The following is a 26633-nucleotide window of genomic DNA, read 5'->3' on the forward strand; positions in this document are numbered from 1 at the left end:
AGGGCCGAGTCAAAGGCCAGACCCAAAACCCATAAAGAATCTGTGGCTGCACTTGAGAAGGCTGTCCATGCCCGGTCCAAACGCAACCTGACAGAACCTGAGCAGTTCTGCAAAGACCAATGGAGCAAAATTCCAGTGTGCAGATGTCCAAGACTGATGGAGACGTCTCCACTCAGACTCAGGGCTGTGATTGCAGCCAAAGCTGCATCTACTAAATACTGACTTGGAGGGGGGGGGGTAATTATGCAAACAGTTCTATTCCATTTCATATTTTCGTTTCATTGAAGTTACTTTGTAGAATTCTGTGGAAAGACACATTTTCTTGACCATGAGTGATTTATGAAAGCATCAAAAGAGACAAACATCCGGGGGTGGGGGTAGGGGGGACTTCTGCAGGGCAGTGTCTCTACATTTTCTTTTGTTCATATTTGGGAAACGTGTGAACAAAACCTGAAGTCTGTCAGTTACTCTCTGGATTTAATATTGAAGATCTGAACCAAGGGAAAATGTAGTTAACAGAAAAACCACAAAAGCTGACCTTTGACCCGGAGGTCTCATCCAGCAGAGGAGCAGCCTGAGAGATAAGATAAGATAAAGATACTTTATTGATCCCAGCTTGGGAAATTCAGTAATCTGTACTGAAGAGCTTCTTCTGTTGGATCCGTTTATTTTTACAGCAGAGATGAACGACAAATCAGATTTAAAGCCCTTTGCACCTGAGGCTAACTGTTTAAATGAGTTCTTGTCGTACATTCCCTCTGAGTTTTGAGTCTTTATTTTTCTCCACAGACAGCAGCCTCAGTGTTTGTCATCACCTCCAGTCGCTTTCAGGAGAACAGAGGTTAAAAAGCACCAGAGTGAGGAAGATGAGGAGACTAGCGATGAAGCAAAGTTGGATTTGGTTCGGACAGTTTAGTCAGGATGGAGATCCACACACAAGAAAAGAGGGGCTTAAAACAGATTCCTTTCATATGAAGGCATAAAATGCCCAATTTTGGACTCTTGCTGTGGGCGGGGCATCACAGGACCTGCAGGAGAGTGGAGGAAGATCGTGGAGATCTAGTCACGTTTGCTTTTGCTTTATTGGAGCTTCACTGGAGAAAAGGTTTCAAACACAACAGTGAATGCCAACATAAATGCATCTGCTGCACGTTTGAGCAGAACTAAAGCTGGACGTGGGAGGAAGGAGTGAGCTCATAGAAACGGCTGAAACAAAAATAAATTCTGCAGAAAAATAAAGTACAAATTCAGATTCCATCGAAAAGTTACAAAGAACACTGGATTTTTACCCATCAGTTCATGTCCAGAGAAACAGAGCTTTAAACTCATCTGCCCCCAGAGTTCTTTGGTCACCTGACCCCCCCCACCCCATCGATAAAACCTCTTGAAGGTTGAAAGTAGAAATTAAGGCCTCAAACGATGGAGCAACGTTTTTTTGCATAAAACTTCCTGTGTGAAAGTGCATCAGCATCTCTGCGTGGAAACACCCTGAGAGCGTACAGCGTCCTGCTGCTGCTGCTGAGCGGTCACCATGGCAACAGCTCCCCATCAGCACGTGCAGCTGCCCCCCCTGAAAGCGTTAGTTGGGGGCTCTTCTCGAGTTCAGTCTGATGCCGCCGCAGCATTTCGAGCTCCGTTTTGCTGGATACGGAGCCGACATGTCCCCAACGCTCCTGCAGAACCTGAAACCGCATCCCAAGTGAGGTCCCAGGTTCTGCCCTGTTCAGAGCTCAGCGGGGGTTCTGACCCAGCTCAAAGTCAACCGTGGCCCTGCTAAAGGGTGGCCAGTATTCTGAGGAAGGAGATGACGAGGACGCAGAACGACTGTCCCACGCCGAACACCAGAGCCTCCAGGGACATCATGGTCTTCCCTGCTGCTTTGTAGACTCCAGCAATGGCGGCACCTGCGGTCACAGTACACACGTTATGGCGCCCTGACAGGTCACACAGTTCGATAAAACAGACAAAAAACCACAAATGTTTGATCAAAGTGAAAAGATTTAAACAAAAGATAGCATCAATCTACAGCGATCAGTATGAACCAACCAACTGTGAAGCTCTGACGGGCGGCCGTGATGCAGCGGTAGGGCGGTCGACCCATGATCGTAAGATTGCAGGTTCGATTCCCGCTTTGCACGCCCATGAGTCAAAGTGTCCTTGGGCCAGACACTGAACCCCACCTTGCCTCTGGTGGTAGGCGGGCGCCTGTGTTTGGCAGCGGAGCCACCACCAGTGTGTGAATGTGTGTGTGACTGTAAAGCGCTTTGTCATTGTAGGAAGAAAGGTGCTATACAAGTATACGCCATTACCATTTACCATTTGACGTCATCTGAAGGTTTGAGAAACACCACGGCGGATCTTTGCTAATGTTTTAGGTTTTCTGGATCCAGAGAAGACCGTGAACTCTATCAACCTTCACCTGCAGGAAGACTTTGGCCATCAGAGACGTATGCATCCAAGCTGATCAGCTGACCCATGCAGGGGGGCGTGGTTTTAACCAAAGCTCCCCCGTTTGTCCGTTTGAGACGTTCTCTAGCACCAACAGCATCCCTGTCTGCACTCACAGACCAGGTCAAAGCGTGCATACATGACGCCACACGTAAGCCGTCAATGTCCAACCAGGAAGTGTTTTGCTTTTTAGAATGGCGCCCGCATCGGATGTTTCAGGTAGCAGTGAAAGACAGTCAACTGCAGTTGGTCCATCTTTTGTTACAACATCTAAAAGACAAACCAAGTGCAGCCAATGGCGATTTTTTTTACCTGCAACTTTGGAGGAGTTTTGGTAAAGACACTGATGATGTAAACTTTGGGTCACATGGTCGCTTTCAATGATGCAGGTACAAAAACACTCGCTGTGTTTAGGATCAGGAACAGACAAGTCACAATAAAGGCTCCTTACTGGTGAGGACTCCTCCGCAGACCGGACCCAGCACGCCCATCAGGATAATGGCGATGGGCAGGAAGCGGGCCAGCTTGTGCTGGCGGAGGGTGGCGAGGCAGAGGAGGGCCGCAGGCAGGTGGAAGATCAGGGAGGAGACCGCTGCCCACAGAAACACGCCGTACCACATCTCTGCACACAAACACACACGCATGTAAGCTCACAGCGTAATAATATGCGAGAGGACTGACATCAGAGCCCCCTGCTGCCTCCCACCAGCGTTTCCTGGTGGGGAGTCTCCCTCCATTGGCTTTTTAAATCAGTAGAATGATTTATGCCGGTTCATTCAAACAGAAACATCAACAAAACCTTAAATATCTTTACAAAGATCTCAGAAGTTCTGCGGATCACCCCAATCACCATGGTGACCAGAGATGTCATGCCTCAGGGAGAAAATGCGTGCTTCTCCTGCTGATATGAACACTTCTGAGCCTCGGCGCGTGTCAGCCTTAGCCGTGAAAACAAAAACACGCGGGGAAGAATTTACAGTCCAAGCTGAGTGAAACGAAACACAATGTTGTTACTTTAATGTGAGCGTCTCCAACATCCTTTATCCAAAGTACCGACAACAACAAAAACCCGGTCTACCCCGCGGAAGAAACCCGATGTTACTGAACTGACGAGCGTCCCGGAAGTGACGCTCCTTAGCGAGAACGACCAACAATACAACGTCACATCCGCCACTAACCAGGAAAAAGCGCAAGAAACCCTGACGTTCGCTTCTTTTTGGAACATTAGGAATGTTAAAACCCGCAGCTTGGAGTAGAAATGTGCGGGCCTCGTCGTAAATCCGCCAACCGTTGATCCGCGTGAGGCGCTCGCGCGCATTAGCTTACCTGAGAAGTCCCGCAGAGACGTGTCGTTCCCCAGCGGCGTGCCGTTCTTCCTCGGTACCAGGTTCAGGCCCAGTATTTGCTGGACGAAGCCGATGTCGCTGTACCTCTCCGCCATGTCTCAGTGCGGGAGAAAAACTTCACCGACAGCTAACATGACAGGCACCCTGCCTCAACGATGGCGCCCTGCCTTTTCCGGTTTCTGCCGGAACAGGAAGCCGTTCAAAATAAAAGCATTTTCTTTACGAACTGACAGATAAATGGCGTCCACTCAGTAACGACTGCACAATCATTGCTAAAATGTTAAAATCAGTATTAGATTCCACAATTTAATAAACTCAGTCTGGCTTCATGAATATTCTGACAAACCAGAGGTATATCTGAATAAACCCCTTTTTGAATCGAGGCCAAACTTTATTTATTTTAATCATATTTGAAAATCTTTTGTGTTGGATCGGATGGAAAAGGAAAGGAGGGAGGAAAAAAAGGGATATTAGAGAGGGGGGGTAGGACGGTGATCATGGGGGGGGGGGGTGTAAAACCATGAAGCAGCATAAAGCAACAAGTTTCTGTATGGTTATCATTACGGTAAGGTTCAGATGTAATACAAATCTGTAAGGGGCGGGGCCTGTCCACACACACACTGCAAAAATGTCCACATGTCAACATGCACACAAAACAGATAGTGTTCACACATGCATACTTATGCCTTCAAACCAACTAGTGTGAAATGTTTCATTCAATTACACAAACTATTAGTGCAAAGGTGAGCTAACACCTGTGCTCAATTGAGTGTTTATGTTCTTCTAAAATGGATGGTGGAATGTAAAAAGAAGGAAGGACAGTGCCCAGCCATCCCCACACCAAGACCCCCGCCGCAACAGCCGCAGCAGCCAGAACCCCCCCCAACGCCACACGGCAGCAGGCAGAGAACAACCGCCCCCCCGGGCGACCACATCCGCCACCCAGGCCAGGGAAAGCAGGACCGCCGTGAGGCCCCCAGAGCCAGAGAGCAGGGAGGCATGGGGGGACAGAGAGTGCACCCCCGGCTCAACCAGGAGAGCAGCCCCCCCGCTGCGCCGAGGGGGCTCAACGCCGGGCCCCACCCGAGAATAGTGCCCAGCCTCAGACCTTTCTTTAACTCAGCAATTAAAACCTTATATGGGAATAGCAATACCTTAAAGTGATTTAACAGAGGAATTCATCAAGGACACCATGGTCCTTGGTAGTTTGTCCTCTATGGGTGGGTGGAGGGCTCCTGCCCCAGGTGGAGGAGTTTAAATACCTGGGGGTCTTGTTCACGAGTGAGGGAAGACCGGAGCGTGAGATTGACAGGTGGATTGGAGCAGCGTCCACCGTTATGTGGTCATTGTACTGGTCCATTGTGGTGAAGAGAGAGCTGAGCCATAGGTTCCAATCCTCACATATGGTCATGAGCTATGGGTCATGACCCAAAGAACCAGGTCCCGAATACAAGCGGCTGAAATGAGCTTCCTCCGTTGGGGGGCTGGGAGCTCCCTTAGAGATGGGGGGAGAAGCTCGGTCACCCATGGAGAGCTCGGAATAGATGTGCTCCTCCACATCTACAGGGACACGTTGAGGTGGCTTCGGGCATCTAGTCCAGATGCCTCATATCCCATTAGGCGAAGGCCTGAAGGAAGCCCCAGAACAGGACGGAGAGATTATGTCTCTCGGCTGGCTTGAGAACGCCTTGGGGGTCCCCAGTGCAATTGGAGGAAGTGGCTGGGGTAGGAGAGGTCTGGGGTTAGAGAACTCTGGGGTTAGAGAAGTCTGGGGTCAGAGAGGTCTGGGGTTAGAGAAGTCTGGGGTAAGAGATGTCCCAGTGGCTTTCCACCAGACAGTAGAAGCTGTGTTTTCATTCACCTGATCCATCTGAACCTCAAAGCCCAGCAGAAATAGAGCAGGGGCCTGTTTCAGAAAGGAGGTTAAGTGTAGACTCTGAGTGCGTTAACCCTGAAATCAGGGAAACCCTGGGATTTCCGTTTCAGAATGGGAGGTTTGTCAAACCAGAGAAAGCAGAGTAAGTCAAACCAGTTTCTGAAAGAGAGGTAACTTATACTCGGAGTCAGTGTCCATGGTTACTTATGCTGTGAACCTAACCTGGTCGGGAGCAGGTTTTATTCCCTAAACTCAAGGTTTCTGCCGGTCCCCTCCCCTTTTTAAAGACGAAGTGGTATTTTTCGCTTTAACCTTCATTGCCCACATGTCCGTCACACAGAGACGGTCTAAGTGACAAGAATGGCTTGTCCTTTTTTGGAGGACCCAATAGACGAGGAGGCTGCATTAATTCGTAGAGAATTATATTTACCTCGTACGAGGATTTTGAGACCTAGACTGGATTTTTTGTCATTTCCCCATACGTTTTTGTTTGAGCGTTACCGTTTTTCGTTGCAGTCAATTACATATAAACAATGAAAACAACAATAGCTATGTATTGCTATGTAGATGTTTCATATTTCAAATATTGTCAACAAAGCCTACATCCATGACATGCTCAAATTTGACCTGATTGAATTATGTTTTTATACTTCATTTTTAGCTGCTGCCATGTTCTTTTAATTCCTGCAGGATTGCATCTACATGAAAATGAAATCAGGGACATTGAATTAGATTAATGTAACAATTACTTTTTGGAAACACAATTTGCTAGCACTGCTTACTTTATTAATCCCATATAAACCTATACCACTTGATCAATACAAGGGTAGACAAAAGTTCACTTTTAAAAACCCAATTGCATGTATTAATATTAAACTGACCAACGTTTGCAAGAGGGGAAGGTTAACAAGAAAGTCCTCTAAACATTACCGACGTTAAATGCATATTTCCCCCAGATTGGTTCTGTACACTATGCAGCATTTCATGCAATTACACCAGGAATGACACTTCAAAAGTACACCTAAATATCGCCATTTTTTATTTCACTCCTTACACTATTTAAAAAGTTATTACAGCCAATATTTTATAACAATGATTTAAATGCAAACTTGCGCATTAACTTGAGCAGCTATGTTTTCCCACGCTAACTGTCTCTGTTTTGCAGATGCAGCGGTGTTGCTTTTCTTCCAGAATATGTGCTCATATTCACTGTAACTCTGCAGCAGCACGTCAAGTTCAGCTGGCGAAAAATACGCAGACCTCTTTTTTTCACGGTTGCCATGGTGACTCGTGATATCTGCGCTCCATTGATAATGGCTTCTTATAGTCGCGGTGCGGACGCTTAACTCCGAATCAGTCCACTCAGAGTTGATTGACCTAACTCCGATCAGCTTCTCTGAAACAGAAAACTCAGAGTTGTTAATCTCCCGATTGACCAACTCAGAGTTCAAGTTTAACCTCAGAGTTGGTTGAACCTTCTTTCTGAAACAGGCCCCTGGAGTGTTGCATTGTTCACAGGATTGCTGTGTTTTTGTAAATATACTCCATTGGTGGGAGTATTCACCCAACCATTCAAAAGAACCCAGGTGCTCTGATTTCCTGTCTGCAGACAGGTCTTGAAGCTGAGTTATGACATCTGGACTTAAAACGTTTCATGACTCAGGTAGGTGGCTTCATCAGTCTACAGGTGCATTGAAATCCTCTCCTGAGTCTGCAGGAAGATGCTGGTGTCTGCAGCTTTTACTCATGTGGACGTGGATTGGTTCACCTGTGTTCAGGTATGGGATGTGTGGGTGAATACTTGTGCAATGCAGAAGAGGCTTATAGGTTCCAGACTGAAGTTACTGCAGATCAACAGGACAAGTGACGCATGCTGCAGGAGGAGGAATAACGGTGGTAGGAGTCATTTTTGGTGTTAAAACTGTTTCTCAGAGCAACATAACGCATCCAGAAGACTGAGGAGTTCTGTTACCACCTGAAAGCCCGCTCTGATATGCAGGTTTCAGCTCCCAACAACCCTGATGACGGACAGACATAACCTCAGCTTCATTCAGTCATGGACGCCAGACCCAACCGCACATTTTGAGGACATTTCTCCTACAGTTTTTTTTTTTAGAATTTTCTGTTTGCCTCCAAAAAATGAATCACAAACTAAAGGAATAATAATTTAAACCAGATTAGAGATGAAAATGTGTTCAAACCTGATGTGTTCTGTCACCGCGTTGTGGTGTGTAACTTGTAGTTCTCCTGTTCTCCTGCAGATGTCACCATTTTTCCAGTTAAAGCGACCCCCCCTGCCCCCCACATGAAGGTCACATTCTGTGGTCTTTTTATAAAATATTTTATTCATACAATCATTTCTCTAACTATAGCAACATCACTATTTCAATTTAGGCGGGGTTATCGGTCGCACATCACCTCATGAACAACAGAATATAAACAAATGCAGGAAAGAGTCTCTGTCTCCTTTCAGTGGCTCCTGTGCGCCCCCCCCCTGTCTGTCTGTGGTGAGCCAATGGAAATATTGCTGGTCCTGGTGGGGCGTGTGATTGGTGCGGCGTGAAGCCGCTGCCTCTGCTGGGGTCCAGCAGGAGAGTCCTATAAGGCAGAGCAAACTGCCACTTGGTAGCTTCAGGGCCCCTCAGGCTGGTCCGTTTATTGCTGGCTCTGAGGGGACAGGACTGTCCTGTCTGGAAAAAAAGAGGAGCAGATCAGGGGCAGCCCAGAGGAGGCAGAGGGAGGAGCTTCACGCACAGGTTCAGTTACACCCAACTCCATTTCTACAGCCCAATATTCCAACAATAGTCGTCTCAATGGGCCTCATACCGGTAATTGTATAGTAAACATGAAATCAGTCATTGAATACAATAGTAAACAGACTAAGCTGAACTTGGGCAACCCTGGGAGGGGATCAGGTATCAGAATCACAGGTACCAAAGGCAGACTCACTTGTTGTCCTCTGCGGCGGACACTTCCTTCAGTGGACCGTTGGGTAGCTCCGCTGTGGGCCGGCACTTCTCCCTGCTCACAGCACAAAGAGGCGTTAGCAGACAGCCCGGCAGATCTGCACATCATCTCAGCTGAAACTGCAGCAGCTGCTCACAGAAACTCAGACCAACTGCGCTGATAGTGCGGCGTGGGGTCGCTTGCTCGCCGTTTCTCTGCTCTTTTCCTGTTCTCATGCACATTATATGGACATGGATGCAGCGTTTACTCCACGTCACATGATGTGTCGACATCACCAAGACAGTTAAACTGTGTCTGACATAGTTTAGCCAGTGTTTGTGGAGCAGCTGCAGGTCTCAGCAGACGCTCAGCAGCTCTGCCGCTGGAGGCCATTAGACACTGAAGGAACCGGCAGCTGCCATCAGGACCAGAACACCAAAGGAGCAGCTGCTGTGAGGTTTTACTGTGAACCTCAGCTTCACGCCACTCCTGCTTTTCTTAGAACATAAACACGTCTGACTTCTTCAGGTTTGAGCACCTCACTACATTGTAGGTTTCTGTTGGCTGAGGTTTGTCCTCCGACTGTAGTGGAGCGTCAGTGAAAACCCCATGAGGGTTCTGAACCCCTCTGAGAAGCGTGCACGGCTGGGACAGAGTGAGAGCTGGAGTGTCTGACCCGGATTTGAGACAGCTGCTGACGTTGCTGGCGTCCTCACACTCCACCGCCAGGTACTTCTCTGAAGAGGAGAGCTTCTCTTCATCACTGAAACACACAGGCACACAGGTGAAGCTCACCGTCCAGCTCAAACGAGCAGAACTGTGACGTGGGTCAGAAGCATGCCTACACAGAACACAGTAAAAGAAAGGATGTGTGGAGATGGAAGGAGTCTGGGAGGTCTACGAAGGAAAAGACCAAAATGTACAGCAAATGGAGAAAGTCGAGTGTTTGGAGAGTTAAGCTGCGTGACTGTTCACTCAGGGAGGGGGACAGAGACTCTGATCCGACCAAATTGGGTTGCAGTAGCCGTCAGTCTTGCTTTGTCTCAGAGAACCACCAATATTCTTGATGAGGACTCAATCAAAGCAAAACACCAACAAACGTCGTCTCAGGTCCTAAACTCAGGCGGATCCTCAGAAAATGAGCCGTGATGCTGCAGAAGCTAGACGTCACGCTGAAACATCTTTACCGCAGCGGTGCTGAACAGAAGGTGGCAGCTGCCAATACGCCTTCCAAATCGTTCCTGTTTAACCTTCAATCTCTGCCTGTATGAAGGACTTGGAGTCTTCAGTGCTGAACCCCAAAGGGATGAAAACCCGCTGCATGCAAAGAAGCACATGAGGCTGAAGACCAATTCTAAACCAGTGTTTTCACCAGCAGTGTGAACCCGCCATGTCTTCACAGCATTACCTTTAAATGAACATTGAAAGGGAAATGAACGACACTTGAACAGGGCATGGCGGGTCAGAGAGATGCTGCGCCTCCTAATACTTTTTCACTTTAAAAAAACACGGATTCTGCCATTACTAACATGAACTAACCTCAGGTAAATGACTGTCGGACCTACGGAAACCTGAATGAACATGGAAGCATCAGAAGGAAGAGAAAGAGGGATCCTCTCCTCCTCTACAGGACATGCAGACTCTCTCTCTTTAGCTTGTGTGATTCATTCATCTGGTTTGTGTGAAGAGAGCAAAGACAAAAAGTGGAACAGATCCAGATGTTAAGGAGATCTTGTCTGTTCAGTGATTCCTCTCTGCTTCTGTCTAATCTGCAGGAGTGTTCACACTTTAAAGAGTGTGTTATGATCCACTGGAAACAACATGGCGGATTCAGACCAGGTGAAGACAGTTTGCACATTAAAGCCCAAAACACTGAAGTTTCATTTATGAGGTGATGAACCTTTTTAAATAAGGATTAACAAACAGCTGCAAAGCGGTTTGTCACCTCAGAGTTACAAGAAACGTCCATCAAGAGACTCTAGGAACAATCTCATCAACGAAGACGGACTGAAAGTGGCACGAATGGTTCTTTTATAGCATGCAAACGTTAAAAATCGGAGCGTTGTGAGGCCGAAAGCTCTTCAGGGCCAAAGCTGAGGAAATGAGAGGTGATTTGTCCGTGTTGGCCGGCATTAAGAAGCCAAGTGAACAAACCTGAGAGAAGGAAGGACAACAGCTTTGCAGAAACATGCAGAATGAAGGACATGAGAGAAAGAGCTGGAACCAAAGAAAAAACTGGGAAAGAAAAGTTGGTGGTTGACGTGACAACAAGACTACATCACGGCTGCAGGCTCATCTCTGATTGGCTGTACATACCGATAAGATTTCAACACTCTGCAGAAGACCACACCCACAACGCACAGCAAGAGAGAGAGGGGAAGCTCAGACTGTGATAGGTTTCATGTCATCAGACTGTTATTTACTCACACACATGGACAATAAAGTGCAGCATTAACAGAATGGGAGACGGAGGACAGGAACCCAATAAGCTGCCCCCTTTCTCCTTCATCTTCAGTGCTCCTCCATCATACAGCCCTGATGTGTTCACTGTCAGGGGCCTCGCTGACACAGCTTTGGTTGTGAAACAGCGTTTTTCATGCCTACGTCCACACAGGTGCCTTTTCAACGTGACACATGTTTCTGTTGAGGGATGCCTGCAAACATCCGGCCATTACCAAGGAAGAATTCACATCATCATCAGCTGAGGTAAATATTTCTGCTAATATGTCTCTCTAATGCAGTACGCATTTGGCCGTGACGACAGTGAAGGCATCAGCAGGAGGCAGAGCAGCAGTGGATCAGTAGAAAGTTGTTAGTAGGACAGCAGTGACCGGGCTGGGCCGTGTAGAATATTTTACACCACAATCTAGTTTTTTGTCATTTCAGGCAGAAACGATATGAACTAAATAACTATATTTGTCAAATGTGAACACTCTGCTCATAAAAGAAATGTGTAATGATCAGCAGGTAGTTCAGATTGAAATATTTATTTCCTGTCATCCTTTAAACAGAACAGATGCACTGAAGGAAAACGATGAAAACAAAGTTAGAAAAGAGAACATAGATAAAACAGAACACTAAACGATCAGCTCCATTTAAGAACATTATCTTTTCAAGTTTTACAGAACAAGCGTAAAATTGACAAACATTTTTGTCCTGTGAATAATCTAGGAACTAAAATCTTCTGGTAGTTTAGCTGCTGCTGCTGCTGCGCAGGTCTGTTTTAGCTGGAGAATCCTGCTTTATTTCAGTCTGACGTTGAACGTGCTCGCTGGCTCTGCTCCAGCTGATTAAAGCTTGCTGCCATTTTCAGTTTTAGCTGAAATGCCTTCTGCACCGTTTGCCGTTCACGTTACTGGTTTTGGTCAGAGTTCAAATAACTGAAAAATCTCCACACAGGGGCCCAAATGCTGTTTTTGAGTCGCTGGCCAAATATCTTTTACAAGCCAAATTGTAACACTATTTTACACAGAACTCCTTTAGGCATTTTACTTTTTGAACTTTTTTTTTGTACGTTTGACCTAAATTTCCATCTGTTATGACTATTTTATTTGTGTTTCTGTAAATTGCCTTGGGTTTTCAAGCGGAATGAAAGGTGCTCTACAAGGAAATAAAGTTTGAACACGTCTTAATTGTCCTCCAACTGTAAACTTGCTGAGAAAACCAGATTAACATTAACTTCCAAATTCTGCCTCCAGCTGATCACATTTGATATTAAATCCTAACAAAGCAAAGCCTGAAGACAGTTAACTGTTTTTGATTATTGTTATTAAATATCATTATATTGAAGCTGCAGTTCTCTCAGGAAGGGGGCGGGGTCTGACGGGTCACAGGTGTACATCGGCTCAGTGGACTCAATTCTGTTCTTCCATTTAGAAAATACAGTTTTTGTTAATGTCCTATGAATGAATATTCTTGTGTTTGGGTCCAGTCTGTGTTAGCGTACACTTGCTCCAATGTCAACAGCTGCTGTAACTGTGTTTTAGCATCAGTCAGGAGCCAGTGACAGACATGATCAGGTGTGAAGAACGCTGCCCAGACCCAGACTACTGACAGTCAGCACATACACGAGGCCTGTGTGTGTGTGTGAGACAGTGTGTGTGTGTTTGTGAGTGAGGCGAACCTCTTGAAGACGGCCGTCTCCGTCTTGGCGTCCACAGTGAGACTGACAGTTTCTTTCATGGAGCCGTTGATGAGCGTCTCAGTGATGCTGCGCTGCTCACAGCTGGACGTTTCCTCCTCTGCGTTGGAAAGAGCGCAGCCCTCAGCTTTGGGAGAGGAGGGAGGGGCCACAGAGGCGCCCAACCAGCAATCACACTCTGGAGGGTTACAGAGAGGAGACATGACATCTGATCAGCGAGAACCTCGACTAGATAACCAGCAGTTCATTTGACTGAAGGACACTTGTTTCCTAAACACTGCAGGGACTTTGGGGGATTTTACTCGTCAGAATCTTAAATTTAAAATGATTTAAAAATCAGACTGATTGAGCCTTGCTCAGAAAATAAACTACACAAATATCAACATTAAGTGAAATAAATCAATGTACTCAATTTATACTATACATTGAATGAAAGTGAAGAAACATACATTCCTATTTACAGACAAACATCAAGCCCCTCCAATTATGGATACGTCAACACAAACAACAAGGTGTTGTCCCAGAGCTGAGACGATGATGAGGTGATGATCCCCACAGAATCACAAGTGCTGCTTAACACAACACTCAAGACCCACAGTAGAAATGAGGTTCATTTAAAGAGTCTCAGTTTGGAATGAATAATTAATAAAATAATAATCCAAATGCTTCAGGAGTCCTTTTGTCCGGAGAACACAGACTTGGGATTATGTGGCATTTTAGAAACGCCGATGAAATCTACAGACTCCAACATTTCAAACCAGATGTCAATCACTTGGCCGCCGCTCTCTGCTGCTGAGTGATGCAGCAGCGTGACTGACCAGGAAACGCTGAATTTCACAGACGGGGACTTTTTTACTTTTACTTCTTAAATTCTATGAGCAACAGCAATGGCGTTATAGAGCGGGGAGTGGATTGGGTGACATAAACAAAGCGTCGTGTGCATTAACACACTGGGCGTGCTCAGTCGAAACAGAAGGTCGTTGTTGGGCATCATGTGGGTGAACATGAAAATGCTGGATCTTACCCTCAGGATGCATTGCTGCGTTCACCCCAAGAGGGTCTACTGTCTCTATGCTGGTTTCCATAGCAACCGGAGAGTTGCACCTCAGAGGGTCTTTGGGACTGAAACAGGGGTGTTTGCATTTCAACGGGATACAGAAACTTCAGCAGAGAAGTGAAGTACAGACTGCTGGTGGGCGTAGTTACCTAACAGGGGTGAAGCTGGAGAAATCTGCCCAGCTGCTTTCAGGGTTGGGTCCCACAGAGTTCCACGCTGCTTCAGGAGGGGCTTTAGAGGAGGAGGGGGACACGGCAGTGCTGCTGGGGCTCGGGGCTGGAGCTGTGGATGTTCCCGTGTCCATGGGGATGTCATCAAAGTTAGCTGTCCACACTGGCCCTTTGAATGAGATAAGACAAGAAAAAAGGAGATGAGTAACGCTGAAGGTCAAACACGTTTCTGCCCTGAGCAAAATGCGAACACCTATGAAACTTGTCCACCAAATAAAAAACAAAAACATTCAAATGATCCCCCTCTCCATCAGGGATTGTGCCAATGAGCGCTTCAGTGACACCGACCTGTGTCGACTTCCATTCTGTCATCGGCGCTGGGATTGGAGGTTTCAAACGGATCCCTTTTCCCGTCCTCTTCCTCAGAATCCGTGCTCTCCTCGCTGTCTGTGCTGCCAGAGCTCCTGTAACAGAGTCGTAGGAAAGTCCTCAGATATGAAGCCGGCAGAGCGCCGGTTCTGTAGCTACACTAAGAAACAAGAGCCGGGCCACGCCCACCACGGCAGCTCAGAAAACACCTGCACACATCAGCCTGCACTACTTGCATCACTAGCTTGTAAAGAAATACAAATAATTGAATTGAAAGGAAGTGGAGGGAAGCAGACTTATATAATCCCCGCCCCGTTCTACCGTAATTTATCATTATCTGCTTCCTAACTTCTATCAGACAGAATTAAGAATCCTGAAGTATCAATAAATCACATGACAAAGATGAATTGCTTAGTTATTATGTAAAAATAGACATAACTCTATTTTGGAAATCATGCAGATCAAATGTGCAGATTGTTATTTTATTTGTTCTTTTTCATGTCCAGATGTGCCACATGCAACCATAATGATAGCGGTTGATGACCTCACAGTGACCTCTCTACTAGGGTAAACAGTTTCTTTCTGCTCAGAACATTTTCACTGATCCTGCACACCTGCAACCAGCTCTGCATAAGCTTTGGGTCCAACAAAACACCCTGTGGGGCAGAGAGATAGGATCGGTCATGCTCACTGCAATATTAACTGTGCTTTGGGGTGGGGGGTGGGTGTCACACAGGGCATTTTAAGTGGACATGGGTGCAGACTCAAGAGCCATTATTAAAAAAATGTCAGCATAACAGGTGTGCAAGACGTCCTCACAATGAGGATTTTAGTCTGTTTTGTGAAGAAATCTAAGAGTCTGGTGAATAATCTGAAAAATGCCTTTCATTTATGTCAGTAGAGAGTCTAATTTTATGACGGGACTCAACAAAGCGAATACCACGGTGATCTGCCAGGACGTTTCTGAATCAGATGCATGATGCGTGCAGACAACAAACATCCTATAGATCAAACCCAAGACTTGCCAGGTACAAAGCATTCCACAGACAGATTTAAAAATCATGAATGTAAAACCGTAGCCTGAATTCACATCATTCTGGGCTCCATACCCATCAGACAAAGCAATAACTTTGTTTTCTCTTTAAATGTGAATGTTTGATGGACTCACCAATCAATTGAGTTCTAGTTTAGACTCTCTGAGGACTCATATGAATGAGGCATGGATGCAAACCCGAGCAATGCAACTCAGATTCACAACTCGCGTGTGCCATGCACATCAACTGTGCATGATTGACTGACTCCAGCTACTACTGAGCAGCTCACCCTGACTTATTTGTTTAAGACAGCCACACAGAGGAGAAAACTAAAGGATCCCTGCGTCCAAATGCCAAATGCCTAAAACGCATCATCAGTGCTGTTCACCTTTAGCCCCACATCACTGACCTCTGGCGTCTCTGAGCCTCGGGAGCAAAGGTGACGTCTTTTTCATCCCAGATGTCCTCCTCATCTGAACCAGCGTCTTCAAACTGCTGGATTTTCTCCTTGCAGCGGGCCTCGAACAGAGCTATATTTGCCTGAAAAACACACCAAACCATTCTTTAGAAAGACACTACTGGAGCATGCTAGCACAAACTCATCTGGAAAAACACGAGGCTGCATCACTGGCAGACACCTTGCATGAAGAGTGACGGCACACTGAAGTGGATTAAACGCCCCTTATGTGGTTCCACTGAGCATCTCAGACGGTTGAACCATTCAGCATAATTTGAACTTGCGCATAATTACAAAAGGTCACAAAACTAAATGGAAGACTTGTGCTTCAACCATTTCCATTAAAAGAAATACTGTTTCCAATCCACCCCCTGTCACGCCTGCTCCACTTCAGTAGAACTAAGGCTTGACAGTTATTGGGTTTAGTCAACATCAGCTGGTTTAAACTCAGGCTGGGTCTCAGGATCAGTGCACTGACCTGCATCTAACAAGAATTTCTCTTAGCTGGCTTCTTTGTCATCAGGTGGTTGTGTACGTCACACACGACCACCTGAGGACGACTCTGACAAAGACGGAACGAGTCTGTCGGCACGTCAGGTACGTTTGAACATAACCCAGGTCTGATGACAAAACAACCAAGAGGTCAGTAGGCAAGTACAGACACTAGGAACTGTCTTGCATTCTTTTCTTTTAACATTGTGGCTTCCAAATGAAATAACTACCGTCTGAATCAAGCTTCAAGCCCAATCCTAAAGAAATTCTGCCCCAATTGTTTTCCAGCTAACTTTTCCCTCTTGCTGCTGGTTTTCTAAATGAGATGAGCAGTTATTTGTTGAGTGAACACGCCTGGCACACGTGGCTTGACATAGCATTTTTACACAGCAAGTTTACGTTCATTACTGAATGCACAAACACAGACACATACAAAAAAAACATCTAAATCAAAGTACTTACACTTTCATTTGTGTTGAGTGAAAAATTGATGTCTGATATTCTATCAAAAGGAATACTGAAACATTAAAGAGAACAGAGTTAGTTTAGTTAGGCTGGTTAAACATTTACAAACATGAGCTCACATGGTGAGTGTGTACTTCCACCGCAGGCTCAGCCACAGCGTGCAGACCACACAATTACAAAGACAAAAAGTCAAACATTTACTGCAGACTCTAACAAACACTGAAGATTTGCATCACTGTTGTGCCAACAGATCACATGAGACACCAGAGAGGGAAAAGCCAAGAATCTCGCCAACAGCTGGGCCTCACTGAAGCCTGAGAAATAAATCCTACTCTGTCTTGTTCTGGGCTTGAAATCTGATCACTGTCGTTCTGTTGACAATTTATTCTTGTTGCAGCAGTAAAAGACTAAATTTGGTTTGAGGTTGAAAACCAAAGACAATTGCTGTCTTATTTCATTTTTACTCATGGATCAGTCAGAAGTGGGAAGTCAACGGACACTTTATATGCGACTGTACAACAGTGCTGCTTAGGACGACCAGTCTACCACTATTTCAGCACCAACACACTGCAAGTAGTTTCAGTTCACAGTGCATCCTCACTGCCATCCATCAGTTCCTCTTTGTTCAGAATATATACCTGAACATCATTTCCTCCACAGAGATCTGCACTTCTATATGTGACGGAGGTTTTGGGTTGTAGTCAACTGACAAAGTTTTCACTGATAGGGTTACTGACCCCACACGTTTGCCAGACATCCCTACCCCCCCTCACTGCTGATTACCTGATCAGGTGTGTCCAGCTAATCAGAAGGGGAAAGCCAGGGGTGTTTGGAAAACATCAGGACCCTTGTTGATCCCCCTGACAGCTAAGGTGTTTATGAATCAAAGCTATTATTACATTGCAACATTGTTGGGATCAACACACACACATATGTGCTTTATGCAGGACTGCCTGCTGATGATAGATAACCGAGTGTGTTGATCAGCGGTCTCTGCGGTTCCTCTCATTCATACAGCAGACGTCTGCCTTTGGTCCTCTAACAGATCATTTCCAACACAGCTCCTACGTTAAATTTGTCTTACAGCGACATCAAGGCAACTTTAGGAAACAATTGATGGAAGGGGAAGGAGCAGTCAACATTTCTACAACACAAAACACTATAAGGTTGTTCAAATGTTTCATTATTTGTAGAGATAAATCCTCCAAAAGTTGTCTGTTTAGGAAAAGTCTACCTAGTATTTTAGTGCCATTGTTGTTGTATTTTTCCTTCCAATACTTGGAGCGTGTGACGTACACAGCAGCAGGAGGATTACTCTGTCTGAGACAGCATGCTTTACTCTTGTTGTCAAACACCATCTTGTTTATTTGATTACAGCAACATGTACAAACGTGGAAGACAGAGTAGTTTATGTGAGTGAAATATTCTTTACTCGAGTTCTGTTTTAGCAGTTTCTGCACAAAGAAAAAAACAGATTCAGATTTACCACCAGAGAAACCCTTTAAAAACAATAATCAAATCAGAATGAGCCGTTTCTTCTGCCTTATTTACAGAGTGCTTCAGTGATTTTACATGTTCCCTGTTTGAAAGTGAATAACCTTCTTGTAAAACACTGATGGAGCCCCAGTTACCCTGAAGGTCTACATTCATAGAGTGTGTCCCCCCAGAGTAAAAGAGACAGTAAGACGATGCAAAGCTGGCTGCGGGTTTATTACAAAGACAAATGATCTCCATCCATCCTCTAAACCCCTTTTTGTCCCTTTCGGGGTCACGGGGGTGATGGTCTGGCCATTGGGACTTCCTGGCTGCTTTCATTTCATGCAAGAGAAGACAAATGTTCACTTCTCTTTTTAAACATCAAAGTAGTTTCAAAATCAAACGTTTTTTCCCCCAATATTTTTGAATACTTAAACAATAACAGCAATGAATGTTTTGAAAAAATAAACTGTCAGCCTCCAGCTTTGCAATGTCTCCACTGTCATCTCGTTTGTGTGAAAACCATTAACATGTGGACGGGTGTGTAGTTGTGCAAGAAGAGTACTCACTCCACAACATCGTCCTGATCCGCAAACTCTTCATCATTGAAGCCGAACTGCTCAATAAAATTGGACGTCATTTGTTGCATCTGATAATCAGAAAAGGCCTGGCGAGACCCAGGACCAACGACAATGATATAGTCTTGGCTCTACACAAAAGCTGCTCATTATTGCAGGAATACAGCCCCATTTCCAAAAAAGGTTGGGATAGTGAGTGAAAGGAAACAGTAAAAAACTCTGCATTCAGTTGAAATCTTCTAAAAAAAACTGTTTAAAAAAACTCCAAATAACCCATTTAAAATATAAATGTGATCTAACTGGATTTGAATGGAATAAGAGTAGATTTCCCTACAGAAATTCTTTTTTTAAAACTTGGATTTGAGAGAGAAAAAGCAGCCGTTTCTTTTTTTAAAGTTACTGATACTTTTTCTGTGAAACACGTAAATCTGGTTTATTCAGAGGATAAAAAGCCTTTCTTTTCAGTAGTTCCGTGGTCAGAGTGAACTAGCTTTAAAGCATCAGCTGAGCAGCTTCTGATGTTCTGCTGTCAGGTTGGTGTCAGGCTCTGGGATCAGCTACACAAACTCATGTTGTTGAGACTAAAACCAGCGGATGGCGGTCTTGTCATTACACAGACAAATAATGTTTTCTGCCAAGTTCCTAACCTGAACCAACTCTAAACCTCGACATGGTAACACTCAACAGTTTCAAATAAGTACAGAGTTTAAAACATTTGCAACAAAAATCCTCTTTGAGTGCTAGACTGAGCTTGGGTGGGCAGAAATTTATGTGGCACGTTTGGTTTGTTTTTCACATTTTTGCCACATAGGGTCAATTTTGTGAAGGACAACTATCTGACTGTCATTCTGATTTCAGCAGATGTCACTCAGTCCCAACTTTCTTGGAAAAAACAGGAGGCATTATGGGACATACATGCACCAACTTGGTTTTGATCAGAAGAAATGGTAGTTGAGTGAATGTATTCAAACCTTGGTAGAGATCATTTACAGTTAGAGACATTCTTAATGTGTTATGTTCATATGTTTAGCTAATAAAGACAAACTGTTGGGTCCTGGGTTGGAAATGTGCACTTCACATTATTAATCATTACATCCTGCAAATAAGCTCAAAATGATTGTGATGTGTGGGAAAACGTTTTACTGTTCGATAATAAAAACAACTTATGGAAACTAAGCTTAGAGTACTTTTATATTGTGTTATAACTACAGAAGTGGCCTCTTTAGCCACAAGGGCCACGCAGCTTTAAATTCAAATGTAAAAAGAGCTAATTGGATTTCCCAATATTTGAATAACATGTGCATCGTTTCTAAATGAAGCCAATGCAAGAAAAGTGTGTGCATTGAACTTACCTGTTGAAGGGAGGAGTCCTGATGAAACCCACTGTCTTTAAAGTCCACCTCGTCATCACTGGAAGAGTGGATGTGATGAGTGTTGACCTGAGTGAGGCGTACACCAAAAGAACGTTCAGTTACAGGAGCAGACAGCTACACCCCCCCAGTTAAAGGCCCCAGGGGTGCGGAGGCCAATTCCTTTAATTTAGCTATTGATTGAAACCTGGTGTCACATCAAAAAAGAAAATCAGACAAGAAACTGGCATGCCAGCTTCTACCACTGAGTTTTTACATGTGAATGTGAAAGAGTTATCACAGTTCATTCATCCTTATGTGAGCAAAGAGCATCTGACAGAAACTGTGTGTTGATTGTCCCATCATAACAATCAGCAGTGAAATGTCTATGGTTAGTTCCAGGTTTGAGTTTTTCTAAATGCAATAGTAAAGAAGTGTAACCAACATGAAAACCAGACCGTGAGTAAAAATGCTGAGAGAAGGAGGAAAATCCACCAGAGTAATTAAACACACATGGTCAAAGCCAGGCTATCCATTTAGAAAGTCCTGAAGATCACATAAGAAAACTAGCTAGAGATAAGAAGAAAACAACATTGTAAGAGACAACAGCAACGGTCTCCAAAGATGGAGTGAAGGTACAATAATCAGCTCAGGTAGAGAGGCTACACCAGAGGAGAAAAATCCCTCATTAGGCTGACTGTTGCTAAAAATGACAGAGATTAGCTTCAAGAGTTGTGAGACACAGATAAGTTTTTAAAAGATAAAAGACAAAAGTAAGACGGAAGAAGAATCTGCTCATGAGCCCAAAGACACAAGCTCACCTGAGAAACACAGTGATGGTAGTGCTGTGGTTTGAAACTCTTTGGAATGGGCCCATTGATGGCAGCAGCAAAATTAACTAGATATTTCTCTGCCACAAAGCCCAAAGCCCAATGCCAAACTAATTACAAAGTTTGTAAAAAGCAAGAAGTGCAAAGTTTTAGATGAGCAAGTCAATGTCCACATTGAAACCCAACAAAGGAAGACTTCTTCCTGCTGAAAAGGAGACTAAAGGGGGACAACCCCCAAAGAGGCTGAACTGAAGGAGTATTACAAACAAAAACAACCTTTGGGATGTCAATGACTCACAGACTTGATGCAATTACTGACAGCAGGGAATTTTCAAATAAATATTTACCTATTTTCTATTACATGTTAATTCTTGATGTTCAAATACTGTTGCTCACATGGAAAAATGATTTCAAAGTTGTTTGCCAGATCTAGATGTAACCACCAGAAAAAAAAACCTTGGTCTTGTATTCATCTTTCAGAGAAAAACCCAAACATTTTCTGTCCATGATGAAAACAAAGCCCTTGGCTTCACTGTCCTTATGTTGCCTAAAACATTCAGGATTGTAAATGAGTAAATCATTGCCAGTTTTTCCTCCCTACTCTTTGGGGGGGGGCCGCCTGTCATTTCATACTTTCTCACATCTTTATTTTTTTAAAGAGCCATACATTACACCATGCACAAAGGTGAGAAACAAACATGCACAAAGGTGAACTATTTTCACCTTTCATAATAAAACAATATGAAACAGTTGCAATCGCAGCACCAGAAATAGTCACTAACTTGGCAGCCATCACTGTTTTATATAATAGTCTGTAGGAGGTCTATAAAGCTGCTTGATACAGCAAAGCTCTGTGAGTTTCACTGAGGCATTTTACTTCTGACGTACAACATTATGTAAACGACTTATGAAGCGCTAAGCGCAAAAGGGGTGAGTCACAAACGTTTATGCAAAGAGAAGAGGAAAAAAGACAAAACAACCCGAAAAACAGCTTACCAGCAATCCTGTGATTACAACACGATCACTCACCAAGTCAACTGCGTTTCTCTTGTTTGTGTCAGCCAGCTGCCCAGAAACAAAGGCCTCCCATCTTTCCCGGTCCTCTGAAGGCAGCTCTGTCCAACACAATCAGGTCGGTCAGGTCAGACTCAAACACAGGGAAGCAGAACCCAGAAGCAGAGCACTCTCAGAGGAACTATTTCCCTGTTTTCACACATATTCACAAACAAAATACTAAACACAGGGGAACCCACAGGGCTCAACTTATTTTTTTACTGCTGGGTTTTCATATCAAATGATTTTTCATCACTACGTGCTGTACTTTTAATTCTAATGTATGCAGATGATACTTTGGTTTATGTGAACAGAAAAGTCTTTTACAAGTAAAGGCCCGTACACACCGGGACGAATATTCGCCAGGCGTTATTCGCCAGCGTTTTTCGCCACGTCTTTTGTGTTCACACCCAGGTGATTTTCGCTGACGATGAGTGGAGTGAACATGCAATTTCCTTCCCTGACATTAGATGGCGCTTAATGTAAAACAGAAATACTCCTGTACACAAGGTGGCGCTGCGCAGCTTTACGCTTCTTAAAGTCGCTTTTCACTCAGAAGAAGAGAGCAAGTATTTACGCGCTTGTCAGAATCATACAAAGAAAACATGAATATTTCAAACACCAGTAGCTCCAACTGGTGCTTGGTTCGGGGATATTTTAGAATGTCCGTCATTATTGCTTCGCGGCTGTGTAGACGCTACTTGGCGTCTATCTTCTTCGCTGGTATGTGTGCTCAGAATGGCAGTTTTGTGTTTGAGCGCCCCCAAGTTGTGTTTTACTGTAACTTCAGAAGCTCCAGACTAGTGAGCAAAAGCGCCGTTCTCATTGGTCGAGTAGATTTCGACGCGACGCGTCGAAAAAAAAAACGAACCCGAGGCGGTTTTTTTTTTTTGACGCTTTAACGCCTGGCGTTTTTTCGCGTCGGTGTGCACACTCTCGTTGGTGCCCTTTGTTTAGTCACGAGGCGTTAAACGTCGGCGAAAATCGCCGGCGAAATTCGTCCCGGTGTGAACAGGCCTTAACTGAAAGGCTGAATCCTTTATTTAATCTCATGTCACAGCTGTTGAATCTCTAAATCTCATGTTGATGCAGCTTTTGTTTATACAGCATCAGCTTTTGCTGCATTTATCAGTATTACATTTGCCATTTCGCATTTACTCCAAGAAATGATTGTTGAGAAACTACAGATTAAAACTACCACTATAGTTGATTTTGGACTATTATTAGAACTGAAAACATTAAAAAAAACAACCACATCAATAAAAAAGCAATATTAAAACATTTGAATGATAATCTGATCGTGTCAGTAATTCTGACCTGGAACGCTGAATAAACTTCATTTGGAGGACATAAAAGAGCCTCACCAGAGAGGAGCTGCTGTATCTGCAGCCCGTTTGGCCCTTTATCACTGTTATGAACTATAGAGTTGGCTATCCTGGTCAGGTGACCCATGTAGCCTCGTCGCCGCCCACCTTCTGCCCTGTGATACACAAAGTAACAGCATGATGGGCTATAGAAGCAGCAACACCTGCAGTAACTGGACTGTTGAGCAGAACTCCTTACTGTTCTTTTTCGTTGGAGCTCCAGGCGTCCACGATTCTCTGGATAAACTGACTTTTCTCAAAGAGCTGAAGGAGAAACAAAAGTAATTCAGTAATCTGGATACAAAAGCTTTTTCTTTACAGAGCAACAAGTGTATTAATTTGAGTTCTGCTACCCTCATAAGCTATCATTAAAGACATAATTGGATTTTTTCTGTTTCCTCAGCAGCCTTACATGTCTGATCAGCATGCTGTCCTTTGCTTGTTCCTGCTCTGTGCCTGGCTGCATGTCTGTGGGGGCTGGGGGCATAGCCAGAATCATGGCTGTGCAGATTTCCACCTGAATGTGGAGGAAGTTGTTCCAGATGTATTTGAAGTACATATCCTGTTGAGGATTTAAAAAAAAAAAAAGAGTTAGCCAAGCAGTTTGGTGATAGTTTTGACAAAGTTCTAGTGGAGAAATAACAGGAGCTTTTTAAGAGAAAATAGCACAGAGGAAATGTCTGGTCCTCCAACTAACATTTGAGTAAGGTTTTTAACCCAGCAGACATTTTTTACGTCTTGGGCTTCATGTAGTGAGCCATTTTTTCCTGCTGTTGAGCTCTGCACACTCCTACATCGTTGTCACATTTGGTTATTTTCAGTTGCAGCCACGGTAGTTGAGAAAAAAGGTAAACAAACACACAATTTGCTTTTATTTAGCACAGCAGGATTAGCCTCATGTAGAGCACACATTTATTTATTGTTGTTCTGTTAGCTTTAACTATTACATTTTACATTTATGTCCTTTTGAGCTTCTTGTGGAGTTCTCCCTGGTTCAAAGGGGCGGCTGAGGGTGGAGCTTCTTTTTTTTAACTAAAGCTCATTGGAAGGACGCAGCATGGGCACCTGGGATCATTAACTTGAGAATTTTATGGATTTGTAGAACACATTTTAAGGTAATTCTTGCTTCATTCTTGTTGAGTAAACATCACTTTTGTACATTTTATGTTTCTTTAAAGACCAACTCTGATATAAGATTGTGCCTTTGGTGTTTTTAACATTTTCTTGTGGCCTTTTTCTCATGATGGAGGACAAATATAAAGAAGATTAAGCTTAAAATTGCATTTCTGTGTATTTTTCTTATCAGGTCGTCGTGAATCCAGAGCAGACGAAAAAAATGTGCTTGGGAAGGCTTCTAGTTGTGATGTAAAAAATTGCAAAAATGGCGAGCTACGAGCTTCCTGCTTGGCTTTATTCTGATGCATCCTCTTGCAGACGAATAGATCCATGAACATCTTTGTCTGCAATCTGGATCAAAACTGTACGGCTGGTTAGCTCCAATATGGCTCAACATTTTCCTTCCTTCATGTTTTCCAACCATCCAGCCATTGAAGCTCCTTATTGGCTAAAACACACCTGATCCAGGTAATCAACAACAGATAAGGCAGAGTTTTCTGGAAAACTAGCTGGAGGCCTGGATTTGGACACCCCTGCTCTAAACAGATGGATGATGGGAAGTGGGGACTGAACACTCTCACAACTCAGAAGCAAATGTATAATGAACTCCTGTTGCTCTGCATAAAACATATTTCAAAACAACAGATTTGTTTATTTTGGATTAACCAGCATAATCATAATTAAAGTCCACTGGGAACACAAAAGATGATTGGAGTGGGACATTTTAAGACTGTTGTCTGCTTTTTGTGTAGTTCCCTCACATTTGTGTCAAAGGTCAGGTATCAACTGTCTGTCGTGATCGTTGTTTTTCAGGTCAGTTTGATGACAGCTCTTTGTTTCTTGTTAGTTCAGACACTTTCATTTCCATCTTTGCTTTTTTTTGCTGTCAAGTATCCTCGGGTTCAGTTAATCCCTTTTATTTTGACATTTTGAAAATGTAATTAAGCTGTTTTAAGTAATAAATTATTACCACTAATTTGTACTCAGCGTTTAAGACCGTCTATACCGTTTTCCAACATTTACACTTCAGGTGAAAGGTTTAGAATCAAATACTCGCTTTGGAAACTTCATCTTTTATCTTAATCTTCTTAGGTCTTACATGACCTTTAAGCCTTTTATTTTGCAAACTTTTGTCATTATTTAATGATGAACTTTTCTAAAATGTCCACAGCTGACTATTGCTGTGCAGCTTTCTGAGGAGTGAGATGAACGATGCTACTTACTAGTATGACTCCCAGTGTGTTGAGGTTTATGAGTTCTGTGTTGATGCTGTGATTGTTGCACTGCAACAAACTGGCCACCAGTCTGACCACATTGAGGCGAGTATTGCCCACGGGTGGGTCCAGCACCCCCCATGTAGTTTTCATCACATTTTTCTGCCAGAGGGATACACTGATTACTCAGGGAGGAGATCTGATGTTGATGGAGAACAGTGAGGAAGAAGCTGACTGCGCACCTTGGGGGGTTCAAGCAGCAGCTGGTGAAAGTCTTTGAGTCGAGGCCGCACAGCCTCCAGGATGCTGTGGTTGACTGAGAAAGATGGATGGGACACCCCAGGGGGACACTCCATATGCCCCTCAAACCTGCAACATTAAAACTCACAGTCAACCTCACCTTTAAGGAAGCACAGATGGAGGTGATGAGGTTTACCCAGCATCCATCAGTCGATTCAATCAGAGATGTTATTAGTAATGATGGACACAGGAAGAGAGTCAATTAAGAGCAAAAATGTGGCACAGCTAAAAAGACTGCACACCAATGTGGTTTCATAAAGAATCTTTCCACACGTTTGGATCTGTATCAGGGAGGGGGACTTTAAAAACAGCTTTACTTAGCAGTCGTTTAACCTGCTAAGACCTGGAGCGCACCAGCTGTTTTAGCAAGCAAAGGTCAGGGGGCAAAACAGGTTTACTTTCTGCCCACTTATAACTAAGGGGGGCAAATTATCACGTCAACCGAAATTCATTTTTTAATAATCAAGTTAATCTAGTTTTTAATCTGTATCTTTTTTCCATGTTCTCAAATATAAAAAACAAACTGTTTTCTTGCATGAACATTTTTTAGCT

At 44.1% G+C, this 26633-nt stretch overlaps 2 protein-coding genes across 5 annotated transcripts in view; both read right to left on the minus strand.

Annotated features, from left to right (window-relative positions):
* Nucleotides 1–647: 647 nt before the first annotated feature.
* Nucleotides 648–3993, minus strand: tmem170a (transmembrane protein 170A). The gene is made up of 3 exons (XM_004086206.4): nucleotides 3775–3993; nucleotides 2900–3070; nucleotides 648–1904 (listed from the first exon to the last, which is right to left on the minus strand). Exons 1-3 carry the CDS (start codon nucleotides 3887–3889, stop codon nucleotides 1774–1776), a joined length of 417 nt encoding a protein of 138 aa, XP_004086254.1. The 5' UTR covers nucleotides 3890–3993; the 3' UTR covers nucleotides 648–1773.
* Nucleotides 3994–7994: 4001 nt separating this feature from the next.
* ppp6r3 (protein phosphatase 6 regulatory subunit 3) overlaps nucleotides 7995–26633 on the minus strand; it is a 42986-nt gene continuing 24347 nt past the window's right edge. The window contains exons 9-26 of one of the 4 annotated variants that reach the window (XM_011472827.3): nucleotides 26024–26150; nucleotides 25791–25943; nucleotides 23864–24013; nucleotides 23651–23715; nucleotides 23452–23567; nucleotides 22064–22149; nucleotides 20208–20294; nucleotides 18847–18893; nucleotides 16799–16853; nucleotides 15797–15927; nucleotides 14333–14448; nucleotides 13964–14153; nucleotides 13782–13879; nucleotides 12740–12935; nucleotides 10933–10950; nucleotides 9293–9379; nucleotides 8620–8691; nucleotides 7995–8360 (exon numbers count right to left, since the gene is read on the minus strand). In XM_011472827.3, the coding sequence (XP_011471129.1) occupies nucleotides 8312–8360; nucleotides 8620–8691; nucleotides 9293–9379; nucleotides 10933–10950; nucleotides 12740–12935; nucleotides 13782–13879; nucleotides 13964–14153; nucleotides 14333–14448; nucleotides 15797–15927; nucleotides 16799–16853; nucleotides 18847–18893; nucleotides 20208–20294; nucleotides 22064–22149; nucleotides 23452–23567; nucleotides 23651–23715; nucleotides 23864–24013; nucleotides 25791–25943; nucleotides 26024–26150 (1843 nt within the window). In that variant the 3' untranslated portion in view covers nucleotides 7995–8311. Of the gene's footprint in view, nucleotides 8361–8619; nucleotides 8692–9292; nucleotides 9380–10932; nucleotides 10951–12739; nucleotides 12936–13781; nucleotides 13880–13963; nucleotides 14154–14332; nucleotides 14449–15796; nucleotides 15928–16798; nucleotides 16854–18846; nucleotides 18945–20207; nucleotides 20295–22063; nucleotides 22150–23451; nucleotides 23568–23650; nucleotides 23716–23863; nucleotides 24014–25790; nucleotides 25944–26023; nucleotides 26151–26633 lie in introns of all 4 variants that reach the window. The other 3 variants (XM_011472824.3, XM_004086205.4, XM_011472825.3) reach the window with 3 other exon arrangements.

This window comes from Oryzias latipes, chromosome 6 (genome assembly GCF_002234675.1).
Source record: "Oryzias latipes chromosome 6, ASM223467v1".
Taxonomy (NCBI): domain Eukaryota; kingdom Metazoa; phylum Chordata; class Actinopteri; order Beloniformes; family Adrianichthyidae; genus Oryzias; species Oryzias latipes.

Excerpts from the sequence above, each read along its gene's own strand:
- tmem170a (XM_004086206.4), bottom strand. The coding sequence starts at position 3,889 with ATGGCGGAGAGGTACAGCGACATCGGCTTCGTCCAGCAAATACTGGGC. Across the intron at positions 3,071-3,774 it reads GTCTCTGCGGGACTTCTCAG|AGATGTGGTACGGCGTGTTT; the intron begins GTAAGCTAATGC and ends GTTTGTGTGCAG. Across the intron at positions 1,905-2,899 it reads CTGCGGAGGAGTCCTCACCA|GTGCCGCCATTGCTGGAGTC; the intron begins GTAAGGAGCCTT and ends CTGTGACCGCAG.